The sequence below is a fragment of the Engystomops pustulosus genome, chromosome 7, assembly GCF_040894005.1.
Source record: "Engystomops pustulosus chromosome 7, aEngPut4.maternal, whole genome shotgun sequence".
NCBI lineage: Eukaryota > Metazoa > Chordata > Amphibia > Anura > Leptodactylidae > Engystomops > Engystomops pustulosus.
Window position 1 is genome coordinate 21397732 of NC_092417.1, and position 12888 is coordinate 21410619.

The following is a 12888-nucleotide window of genomic DNA, read 5'->3' on the forward strand; positions in this document are numbered from 1 at the left end:
GCCATACAGTCATCTAAATTAGAACTTGGTTGAATACTACAGCATTTACTCAGAGCATAAGGGAAGGGCTGTGGAGTTATTTCCTGCACAGAGCTAAGAGCACAGCAGTGTGAGGACACACCTCCAGTTCACTTAGAGAAGCTACAATCCTTCAGTATAAATCCTTGACTGTTCAACAAAGTTATGAAGGCTTACAATCCCCAATAGAACCTGGTTCAATACAAGTACAGTCACTCAATGCCAAGTGCACAGCAGTGTGAGGACATACCCGAGTGCACTTGGAGAAGGTGCAATTCGGAATATAAATCCGTTACAGATATAACATGGTTTGAAATCACCACGAGATCCTTGTTAGATTAAAACCTTAACTGTTTAACAAAGTTATGAAGGATTACAATCACTACCAGAATCTGGTTGGATACAAGTGCAATCACTCAGTGCCAAGAGCACAGCAGTGTGAGGACATACCCGGTGCACTTGGACAGGCTACAATCCGGAATATAAATCTGTTAAAGAGTCAACATGGTTTGCAATCACCACCAGAACCTGGTTGGATTCATAAGCCATCAGATAGGGCCTGTGGAGCTGCTCAATCACAGAGCTGAGAGCACAGCAGTGTGAGTACACCACTTGAAGCTTCTACAATCCTGAAAAACAAACGCTTCACTGTCTGACAAAGTCATGAAATTTTGCAATCACTACAGGAACCTGGTTGGATACAAGAGCCGTACATACTGAGAATAAAAGGGAGGCCTCTAGAACAGCTTAATGCAAAGCGCCTAGAGCACAGCAGTGAGAGGACACAGCCTTAATTTACTTGGAAAATCCAAAATCCTGGAAAAATATTAATCCTTAACTGTTTTACAAAGGCAACAAGTTTTGCAAATGCTACCAGAACCTGGTTGTATTCAAGAGCAGAAGCTGAGAGCAGAGAGGAGCGGTTGAGGTGCAGAGTTTAGGTCACAGCAGTGTGAGGACACATCCCTAGTGTACGCAGAGCAGCTACAATCCTAGAATATCTTTCCTTTTACTCTCTTATAGAGTCAAGAAGTTTTGATACTGCCACCAGGACCTGTTTGAATACAGGAGCAGTCACTCAGAGCAGAGGGGAAGGGCTGTGGTGCAGCTCCCTGCACAGCAGGAGCACAGCAGCTCTGAGCACAGCAGTGTCAGGACACATCCGCGAAAGTCATATCTGGATCCTATGGATGGTTCGGTCTTGTACTTACAGCTCCAGGATCAGCACCATTTCGGCCTTGCAGGCGAAGACGTCGTGTAGCCTCATGACATTGGGGTGCTCCAGCTGCTGCAGGATGAACACCTCCCTCTCCACCTGGTCGCGGTCCAGCCCCAGGCGGCTCCCCTTGCACTTGCGGGTCTTGATGAATTTCCCAGCGTAGAACGTTCCGGTACTTTTCTCTTTGCATTTTTTCACCTCTCCGAAGTGACCGCTGCAACGGCACGAAGAATGGGAAATCAGAACGTAGCTATACATTATATCCTGCATATTGATGATCTATATGTATGATGTATAGGAATGATGCATAGGGATGATGTATGATGTATAGGGATGATGTATGATGTATAGGGATGATGTATGGGGATGATCTATATGTATATGGATGATGTATGATGTATATGTGCGCTCCATACATCATAGTACATAGGTTAGGAGCAGTCAGTGGCTATACATTATATCCTGCATATGGATGATCTATATGTATATGGATGATGTATGATGTATATGTGCGCTCCATACATTATAGTACATAGGTTAGGAGCAGTCAGTGGCTATACATTATATCCTGCATATGGATGATCTATATGTATGATGTATAGGGATGATCTATATGTATATGGACGATGTAAAATGTATATGTGCGCTCCATACATCATAATACATAGGTTAGGACACGTTTTAGGAGACAGGCTGATTTCCTGGCACAGGAAGGCGGACGGACATTGGCGCTGATCATGTGATTGATGGGGAACATACAGGAAAATAGGAAGAGATAAACATATCCTGTTTATCGGACATTTATAGGACATCGCGCCGCGGATCTTTGCTGATAGACACGACATACACAATACCATCCGTTCACCTGCAGCCTGTATGGTGGTAATATGTGAGCACTGTATGGTGGCATCGTATGATGGTATTATGTGAGCACTGCATGGTGGCATCGTATGGTGGTATGTGAGCACTGCATGGTGGCATCGTATGGTGGTGTTATGTGGATAGTGTATGATGGTATTATGTGAGCACTGTATGGTGGTATTATGTGAGCACTGTATGGTGGTATTATGTGAGCACTGTATGGTGGTATTATGTGAGCACTGTATGGTGGTATTATGTGGGCACTGTATGGTGGTATTATGTGGGCACTGTATGGTGGTATTATGTGAGCACTGTATGGTGGTATTATGTGAGCACTGTATGGTGGTAATATGTGAGCACTGTATGGTGGTATTACGTGCGCCCTGTATGGTGGAATTACGTGCGCCCTGTATGGTGGTATTATGTGCGCCCTGTATGGTGGTATTATGTGAGCACTGTATGGTGGTATTATGTGAGCACTGTATGGTGGTATTATGTGAGCACTGTATGGTGGTATTATGTGAGCACTGTATGGTGGTATTATGTGAGCACTGTATGGTGGTATTATGTGAGCACTGTATGGTGGTATTATGTGAGCACTGTATGGTGGTAATATGTGAGCACTGTATGGTGGTATTATGTGAGCACTGTATGGTCATATCATGGGAGCACTGCATGGCGCTTTTATATAGGAAATATATAGTGGTACTGTGTGAGCATTATGTACTGTGAGGGCAGTGTGTGATGAACATCAAATATGCACTAGTACTAAGTGTACTATATGCAGTTACCTGTGTAGTGCGCAGGGGGCGACAGTTTCAGGATTTCTGCCGCACATCCATCATGGATCTGGTGCCCCCTGGTAGAATGCACCACTATTTTTTTGGTGCACCTTTAACATTGGGCGGGCAACACACTTCTGTCAGACTTGTGTTATACGGTCCGGATGAACACCGGACGCCCCCTAACCTGTGCCGCTGCCCCACTAAAGGGTCCCGGACGCTTGTTACATACCTGTACAAACAGTTTACACCTAAAAGAAAGTGCAAAGTCCAACAGAAAACTGGGGCAAAGCCCGGGGTAAACGTGCCCCAGTGTGAGTGTGCGTGTAGGGATTCCCTGCCGAGGCTTTTCTATATATTCTCTTTCATCTACTTCCAATTACCAAAAATGTCTGTATTTTCCCTCAAAACATTCCATAATTAGGAGCATCGAGAGCATTTACTCCCCGGCACGTCTTCGCTCATTGCCTGGTTTTACACGATTAGTTCCACGTTTTCGGCTTTTTTGCCTTTTTTTTCCTTACGTTACTGAATTATTGAGCAGTTTATACATAATTTAGAGGTTCTGGCGTGCGCTGAAATCTAATAAATCAGTGGCCTCCAGAGAAGGAGGTGATACAACCATCCTAGAGGGGATCGCTATGATGAAAGTCAGATTAGGGGGATCTAGATGTGTGGGGGGCAAAAATCCCAAACCCCACGGGCAGGTCCTCGCGGCACCATAAAATACACAGCTAGTCCATAGCCTCCAGTATAATGGACTCACCTGCCCAACTTCTCCAGAAGCTCGTAGAGGTCCTCCACGTTCTCATGCTTGAACGAGGTCATGTTGGGGTTAAAAACTTCGTCTTCCAGATTCACAAGTTCCTCATCGTCTCCAGAAAACCGGAATTCTTCCGAGGACTTGGAGAGAGAAGAGACAGGATAAGTTACAGACAACGACGGCGGTAAAATATTATTGGAGGGGCGGGCTACCGGGTTCTTCTTGGTTCCTAACAAATGACCAAAACCCGTAAATCCTGGGACTAAACGCATCACTGAGATTTTCCACCAACTCTGAAGAACATGACATCACGTATTTATCTCTTCTTGGATCCTTTGTAGCCTCAGTATTACTGGATCACCTTCAGAATTACATCCCTGTCCGCTCACACACGTCCGGATATTAAAGGGTCTTCCTGTGGTTCCGGCAGTGGTGGGAGCCTGGTCAGGGTACAGGAACACAACCCCTGGTGGTCTAGGGTAGTAGAGGGATTGATTTTACATTACACCCCTGATGGTCTAGGGTAGTACGGGGTTGATTTTACATTACACCCCTGATGGTCTAGGGTAGTACGGGGTTGATTTTACATTACACCCCTGGTGGTCTAGGGTAGTAAAGGGCATCATGTTAAATTCCCTGATGGTCTAGAGAAATGGAGTTACAGTCCTTGGGAATCTGGAGCAGCAAACCCGTTCATTTTACATTCCCTGGTGATATGAGGTAGTGGGTGATTCTTTTTACATTGCATGATGGTCTAGAGTAGTAGAGGGGTTGATTTTACATTACACCCCTGATGGTCTAGGGTAGTAGAGGGGTTGATTTTACATTACACCCCTGATGGTCTAGGGTAGTAGAGGGGTTGGTTTTACATTACACCCCTGGTGGTCTAGGATAGTAAAGGGCATTGGTAGAGTTTTCTGGAGAAGAGTGCATTTATGTTCCTGGAGGTCTAGAATACTAGATGAAATTATTTTAGATTGCCTATTGGTCTAGGAAACAATCCCTGGTGGTCTAGAATACAGGAGTGTTTCATGTTAGCCCTCTGGGTTGTAGGATACTAGCTGGTAGAAGGTTAGAATCCCTGGTGGTCTAGGAAAGTGGGGGGTACTTTATTTTACAATTTCTGGTGATCTAGGGTAACAGGGATTATATAACATTTCCTGGTGGTCTGGGGGTACTTGAAGATATAATTTTAGATCCCCTACTGGTACAGAGAAGTGGGGATCCCCAGTGGAGTGGAGTAGTGGGTGATTATTTTACATCACTTTATGGTGTAGGGTAGTAGAGGGCAGCGTTTTCTAGAGTAAAGCAGTTTGTTATGTTACAGTTCCTGGTGGTCTAGAGTACTCAATTAATTATTTTAGCTTAACTTATGGTCTAACAAAATGTGGGTTACATACCTTGGTATTCTTGGGTACATGAAGGTATTTGTGTAGAAGGGTTTAATATACAATCCCTGGTGGTGTAGAGTAGCGGAAGGATTCATGTACATCCCCTCATGGTCTAGGATAGTGGATGGTTTCATTCTACAATTAGCAGTTCGATCTCTTAGTGGCCTAGTGCAGTGGGCTACCATATTTTGCAATCCCTGGTAGTCCGAGGTTGAAAGAAGGTGTTGATTTTTACAATATATTATGGTTTAAGATAGTAGAAAAAGTTCATTTTATATTCCCTGGTGGCCTAGGGTACCAACAGCTATTATTTTAGTTCTTTTTGTGGCTTAGAAAAGTGGAGTCATCTATTTTACAATCCCTGGTGGTCTAGGGTAGTAGAGAAATGTATGTAATGTCGGAGGGATAATTTTACATTCCCTGGTGTCCTAGGGTACTAGCATCTATTATTTATTTTAGTTTCCCTGGTGTCTTAGGGAAGTCAAGTCATCTATTTCACAATCCCTAGTTAGGGTAGTAGATTGGGTTATATTATGTGCGAGGGGTCATTTTACATTCCCTGGTGGGCTAGAGGAGTGAAGAAGTCAGCAGTTTGCTGCCCCTGGAACCAGATCAGTGCTATGTTTTGCCACCATGCCCCCGTTCTCCCATATGTAGGTCCCTAATTAACCCCAATTAATTCTAATTATTAAAGATGAGAGAATAAGTCACAGACTTGGAAGAAGCGGCTAATTATTATTCCTGGATGAGAACACGCAGCGGGCTCGGGATTCTGACGCCATATGGAGCCGCAGCAATTATCGTCTGGGAAAATCGATAAATCTGGCTACGACTACATAAAATACCATGTACTGTAGACCCAGCAGTGCCACGACCCCGGAGCACCAACACGTGCGTGGCACACACCGGAATCAAAGTCAGCTAGAAGTTTTTCTTTTTAAAAAATTCCCAAAAAAAAACTTTTACATACCTGTACCCTGTACATACCCCTAAACATCAATCTCCAGTAACAAAAAATTTTTAAAAAAAAACATGGATTGCCACTCCCATTAGGAAAAAAAATTGCAATAAGCCACTCCCACTTTTCAAAAAAAAAAAAAGCCCCACCTCTGTGGGGGTTTTTTTATGCAAATTGACACAGATTTTCTTCTAAATTGGTATCAGGTTGTAAATTTTCTTTAAAAAAGGATAAACATTCCCAAACCTCACCTTCTGTACAGGGAATTTCTTGGACATATAGAATCCTTACAATACAAAAATCTCTAAAAAAAAAAGGAAAACCTACACAGTAAGGACTGTATACACCTACATGCCGGTTGGCTGTCATGGTGGATTTTGGTGACCACCATATAGGACAATATTGGACATTTCATCGCTTCCATGAATGATCCGGGAACACGTATAGGCACATATATGATATATGGACGTGCGGATGGTAGATCACTGGACTGATGGCAATCACGCCAACAATGCGGAGAAGCAAAGCAAATTTTTATGCTGCAGCTGGAGGACACGACCCCTTTACCGCTAAGCTGTAAGGTCACATGACTGACAAGTGGGCGTGTGCTTATACAAAGCAGCAAATAGGAGATGGAGAGAGGAGTGGCCTCAACCGCTCCAATATCAGCTATGGGGGGGGGGACTATACAATAATCCATCTCTCACAATTATGACCTGTAGGGGGAGATTTATCAGAGGTGTCTGACAGCAGAACTGCTCTAGTTACCCATGGACACCAATCAGAGCTCAGCTTTCACTTTCCCACCACTGTTTATAAATGAAAGCTGAGCTCTGATTGGTTTCCATGGGCTAAAACAGTTTTACCTCAGAAACTTGATGATAAATCTCCCCCATTATTTCTTGTCTTTATGTTAATTTCCCCTGGATGACATCACTAGGCCGCGCACAGTCCAGGGATAGTGGATGACAGATGTACAGTGTATGACAGGAAGCAGATTGTGTGGCAATCACCCATAGCAAGCGCATACAGGATGTGTACAGAGCAGAGGAAAACCAATGTAATGCCCACCAGGAGAGGCGCCAACCAGCTAACAAAGCACAGCCGTGGGCAGCAGTGCCCAGCCATAGATTAGGGGCAGCAGTGCCCAGCCATAGATTATGGGCAGCAGTGCCCAGCCATAGATTATGGGCAGCAGTGGCCAGCCATAGATTATGGGCAGCAGTGGCCAGCCATAGATTATGGGCAGCAGTGGCCAGCCATAGATTAGGGGCAGCAGTGGCCAGCCATAGATTATGGGCAGCAGTGGCCAGCCATAGATTATGGGCAGCAGTGGCCAGCCATAGATTAGGGGCAGCAGTGGCCAGCCATAGATTATGGGCAGCAGTGGCCAGCCATAGATTATGGGCAGCAGTGGCCAGCCATTGATTATGGGCAGCAATACGCAGCCAACTTTTGTATCAGAAGATTTGCTCCCAAAGGAACAGTCTCACCTTTGGCCCTCCTGAAGGGCCCCTCTCCCCCATATTGTGCCAACAGCTGTAAATACAAAACATTAGTAGTTAGCCTGCTATACCCTGTTACCATACTGTTTTTGTACATAGGGGGCAGTATTATAGTAGTTATATTCTTGTACATAGGGGGCAGTATTATAGTAGTTATAGTCTTGTACATAGGGGGTAGTATTATAGTAGTTATATTCCTGTACATAGGGGGCAGTATTATAGTATTTATATTCTTGTACATAGGGGGCAGTATTATAGTATTTATATTCTTGTACATAGGGGGCAGTATTATAGTAGTTATATTCTTGTACATAGGGGGCAGTATTATAGTAGTTATATTCCTGTACATAGGGGGCAGTATTATAGTAGTTATATTCTTGTACATAAGTGGCAGTATTATAGTAGTTATATTCTTGTACATAGGGGGCAGTATTATAGTATTTATATTCCTGTACATAGGGGGCAGTATTATAGTATTTATATTCTTGTACATAGGGGGCAGTATTATAGTATTTATATTCTTGTACATAGGGGGCAGTATTATAGTAGTTATATTCTTGTACATAGGGGGCAGTATTATAGTAGTTATATTCCTGTACATAGGGGGCAGTATTATAGTAGTTATATTCTTGTACATAAGTGGCAGTATTATAGTAGTTATATTCTTGTACATAGGGGGCAGTATTATAGTAGTTATATTCTTGTACATAGGGGGCAGTATTATAGTAGTTATATTCTTGTATATAGGGGCAGTATTATAGTAGTTATATTCTTGTACATAGGGGGTAGTATTATAGTAGTTATATTCTTGTACATAGGGGGTAGTATTATAGTAGTTATATTCTTGTACATAGGGGCAGTATTATAGTAGTTATATTCCTGTACATAGGGGGCAGTATTATAGTAGTTATATTCCTGTACATAGGGGGCAGTATTATAGTAGTTATATTCTTGTACATAGGGGGTAGTATTATAGTAGTTATATTCTTGTACATAGGGGGCAGTATTATAGTATTTATATTCTTGTACATAGGGGGCAGTATTATAGTATTTATATTCTTGTACATAGGGGGCAGTATTATAGTAGTTATATTCTTGTACATAGGGGCAGTATTATAGTAGTTATATTCTTGTACATAGGGGGCAGTATTATAGTAGTTATATTCCTGTACATAGGGGGCAGTATTATAGTAGTTATATTCTTGTACATAGGGGGCACTATTATAGTAGTTATATTCTTGTACATAGGGGGCAGTATTATAGTAGTTATATTCCTGTACATAGGGGGCAGTATTATAGTAGTTATATTCTTGTACATGGGGGCAGTATTATAGTAGTTATATTCCTGTACATAGGGGGCAGCATTATAGTAGTTATATTCTTGTACATAGGGGGCAGTATTATAGTAGTTATATTCTTGTACATAGAGGGCAGTATTATAGTAGTTATATTCTGGTACATAGGGGGCAGTATTATAGTAGTTATAGTCTTGTACATAGGGGGCAGTATTATAGTAGTTATATTCTTGTACACAGGGGGTAGTATTATAGTAGTTATAGTCTTGTACATAGGGGGCAGTATTATAGTAGTTCTATTCTTGTACATAGGAGACAGTATTATAGTAGTTATATTCTTGTACATAGGGGGCAGTATTATAGTAGTTATATTCCTGTACATAAAGGGCAGTATTATAGTAGTTATATTCTTGTACATAGGGGGCAGTATTATAGTAGTTATATTCTTGTGCATAGGGGGCAGTATTATAGTAGTAATATTCTTGTACATAGGGGGCATTATTATAGTAGTAATATTCTTGTACATAGGGGGCAGTATTATAGTAGTTATATTCTTGTACATAGGGGGCAGTATTATAGTAGTTATATTCTTGTACATAGGGGGCAGTATTATAGTAGTTATATTCTTGTACATAGGGGGCAGTATTATAGTAGTTATATTCTTGTACATAGGGGGCAGTATTATAGTAGTTATATTCTTGTACATAGGGGACAGTATTATAGTAGTTATATTCTTGTACATAGGGGGCAGTATTATAGTAGTTATATTCTTGTACATAGGGGGCAGTATTATAGTAGTTATATTCCTGTACATAGGGGGCAGTATTATAGTAGTTATATTCTTGTACATAGGGGGCAGTATTATAGTAGTTATATTCTTGTACATAGGGGGTAGTATTATAGTAGTTATATTCTTGTACATAGGGGGTAGTATTATAGTAGTTATATTCTTGTACATAGGGGGCAGTATTATAGTTATATTCTTGTACATAGGAGGCAGTATTATAGTAGTTATATTCTTGTACATAGGGGGCAGTATTATAGTAGTTATATTCTTGTACATAGGGGGCAGTATTATAGTAGTTATATTCTTGTACACAGGGGGCAGTATTATAGTAATTATATTCCTGTACGTAGGGGCAGTATTATAGTAGTTATATTCCTGTACATAGAGGGCAGTATTATAGTAGTTATATTCTTGTACATAGGGGGCAGTATTATAGTAGTTATATTCTTGTACATAGGGGGCAGTATTATAGTAGTTATATTCCTGTACATAGGGGGCAGTATTATAGTAGTTATATTCTTGTACATAGGGGGCAGTATTATAGTAGTTATATTCTTGTACATAGGGGGCAGTATTATAGTAGTTATATTCTTGTACATAGGGGGCAGTATTATACTAGATATACTAGATATAGATTTATATTGTAGTAGTTATAGTCATGTACACATGTGGGCAGTATTATGTTGTTACTATGAGCCCAGGGCAGTAGTCGGTTTCCTTTATTCTCGCTCTTCTTAGCAGTTTATCCAATGTGAAACCTGTGTTCTTTCCGGAGATAAGATTGACATGACCTACAAATGTCTGTAGCCTATTCCGGCACCAGGGATATAAAGGATGAACAATGAGATGATTTTCTCTTTTATTCCTGTGTATTTACAGATATTACAGTCAGGTACAGAACCTGCCGAGGAGCTGAACACAAAAACCTGAAAATTCTCAGTAATTATCCGCCTCATCCCTTTAATATACAGAAATGAGAAGATTTAATGAAATGTTTCATCTTCTAGTGAAAAGTTCTTACAAAACCTGAGTATACAGGACCCGGTCTGATCCCCCAGCGCTGTGCGCTTCATGTAGGAGACGTCTCACAGCTTTAAAGGGAATGAGTCACAATGGAAAACGCTAATGTGGTGCATAGTACTGAGCGCATACGCTCCACTACCAGACCCGGGGGTGCTGGGAATGGATGAAAGTAAAATTCTATTATTATCATACTACTAGACTTTTCTGTAGGGTTGAAGTATGTGATTTATTGTATATAAGTAATACCGCCATATAGACCTCAACTATCAATGTCTGATATTCAAATACTAAGGTAAAATACACAAAGTATAGCACATATCACTTCATTACCATGTACTGTATATATAATAGTATATATAATATACCTGTACAGTGCACATATACCACTATATAGTGCACAAATACCACTATATAGTGCACAAATACCACCATATAGTGCACATATACCACCATATAGTGCACATAAGTTGCCAACGTTATACCGTTATATACATTATCCATTATACATTCAAATTTTCATTACAATGCAGATATAATACAGCCATAAAGCACCTAATATTTAGCATAATATAGGCGGTCCCACAGATTTAAAAAAATACCGTATTACTGTACATGTATCACATAACAAGTCAAAAATAATAATAATAATAATAATGTAATAAGGACGCGGCAGTCACTTACATCTTCAAGAGTACTTAAAATGATAGGACATGATCCCGCGCTCCGGTAAATCCCTGGGCGTCCGGTGTGGGGTTAGGAAGATCTGGAAAGGAAATTTGATAAATTTGAGAGCAGAGGGCGAGCGCTGGGTGTGGGAGCGAAAGTTTACAGCAAATTTGTGATGACCTCCTCCTCCTATCCTGTATAGTAAATAGAGACAGAGGAGATGATAACACTGGATAATTATAAGGTGATAATAGACTCTGGGAGTGGAGGTTATATACAGGGACAGGCGAGGGCAGTGATGGATTCTATACGTGGCGGTATTATTTAGGGGCAGGATGATCGCTGCTTTGAAGAAACATGTGACATTGTGTTACCTTCTGTAGGGATGAGCGGAACAATGGACATTAGTGACTCAGGAAAGACAAACTTCACATTCATAGATGGAGATGATCTGTGGAGAGAAAAGAGGACAGATCCATCATTACATCACTACTGAGAATAGATGATGTCACAGCTTATCTCCTCCCCCTGTACAATGACCTCTATATAGATAACACTGACCCATCATTACATCACTACTGACAATAGATGATGTCACAGCTTACCTCCTCCCCTCCCTGTACAATGACCTGTATATAGATAACACTGACCCACCATTACATCACTACTGACAATAGATGATGTCACAGCTTATCTCCTCCCCCCTCCCTGTACAATGACCTCTATATAGATAACACTGACCCATCATTACATAACTACTGACAATAGATGATGTCACAGCTTATCTCCTCCTCCTCCCTGTACAATGACCTGTATATAGATAACACTGACCCACCATTACATCACTACTGACAATAGATGATGTCACAGCTTATCTCCTCCCCCCTCCCTGTACAATGACCTCTATATAGATAACACTGACCCAACATTACATCACTACTGACAATAGATGATGTCACAGCTTATCTCCTCCTCCTCCCTGTACAATGACCTGTATATAGATAACACTGACCCACCATTACATCACTACTGACAATAGGTGATGTCACGGCTTACCTCCTCCCCTCCCTGTACAATGACCTATATATAGATAACACTGACACATCATTACATCACTACTGACAATAGATGATGTCACAGCTTATCTCCTCCCCCTCCCTGTACAATGACCTATATATAGATATCACTGACCCATCATTACATCACTACTGACAATAGATGATGTCACAGCTTATCTCCTCCCCCTTCCTGAACAATGACCTGTATATAAATAACACTGACCCATCATTACATCACTACTGACAATAGATGATGTCACAGCTTATCTCCTCCCCCTCCCTGTACAATGTCCTCTATATAGATAACACTGACCCATCATTACATCACTACTGACAATAGATGATGTCACAGCTTATCTCCTCCCCCTTCCTGAACAATGACCTGTATATAGATAACACTGACCCATCATTACATCACTACTGACAATAGATGATGTCACAGCTTATATACAACGCAGAATACGTTGAACTTTTCAGAATAATAAAAGAGATATGACGTCCTCTGAGCCAAAGAGCTATCAGTCATCAGACAGCGCACAGCGAATAACCTGCTGTACTAGGG

At 41.3% G+C, this 12888-nt stretch overlaps 1 protein-coding gene across 4 annotated transcripts in view; it reads right to left on the reverse strand.

Annotated features, from left to right (window-relative positions):
• Nucleotides 1–12888, reverse strand: part of LOC140069391 (death-associated protein kinase 2-like) — a 66078-nt gene that overhangs the window by 17064 nt on the left and 36126 nt on the right. For 3 of the 4 annotated variants that reach the window (XM_072115056.1, XM_072115055.1, XM_072115054.1), the window contains 5 exons: nucleotides 11643–11719; nucleotides 11284–11365; nucleotides 7486–7531; nucleotides 3647–3783; nucleotides 1230–1451 (listed from right to left, as the gene is read on the reverse strand). In XM_072115056.1, the coding sequence (XP_071971157.1) occupies nucleotides 1230–1451; nucleotides 3647–3783; nucleotides 7486–7518 (392 nt within the window). In that variant the 5' untranslated portion in view covers nucleotides 7519–7531; nucleotides 11284–11365; nucleotides 11643–11719. The remainder of the gene's footprint in view (nucleotides 1–1229; nucleotides 1452–3646; nucleotides 3784–7485; nucleotides 7532–11283; nucleotides 11366–11642; nucleotides 11720–12888) is intronic. The other variant, XM_072115058.1, reaches the window with a different exon arrangement.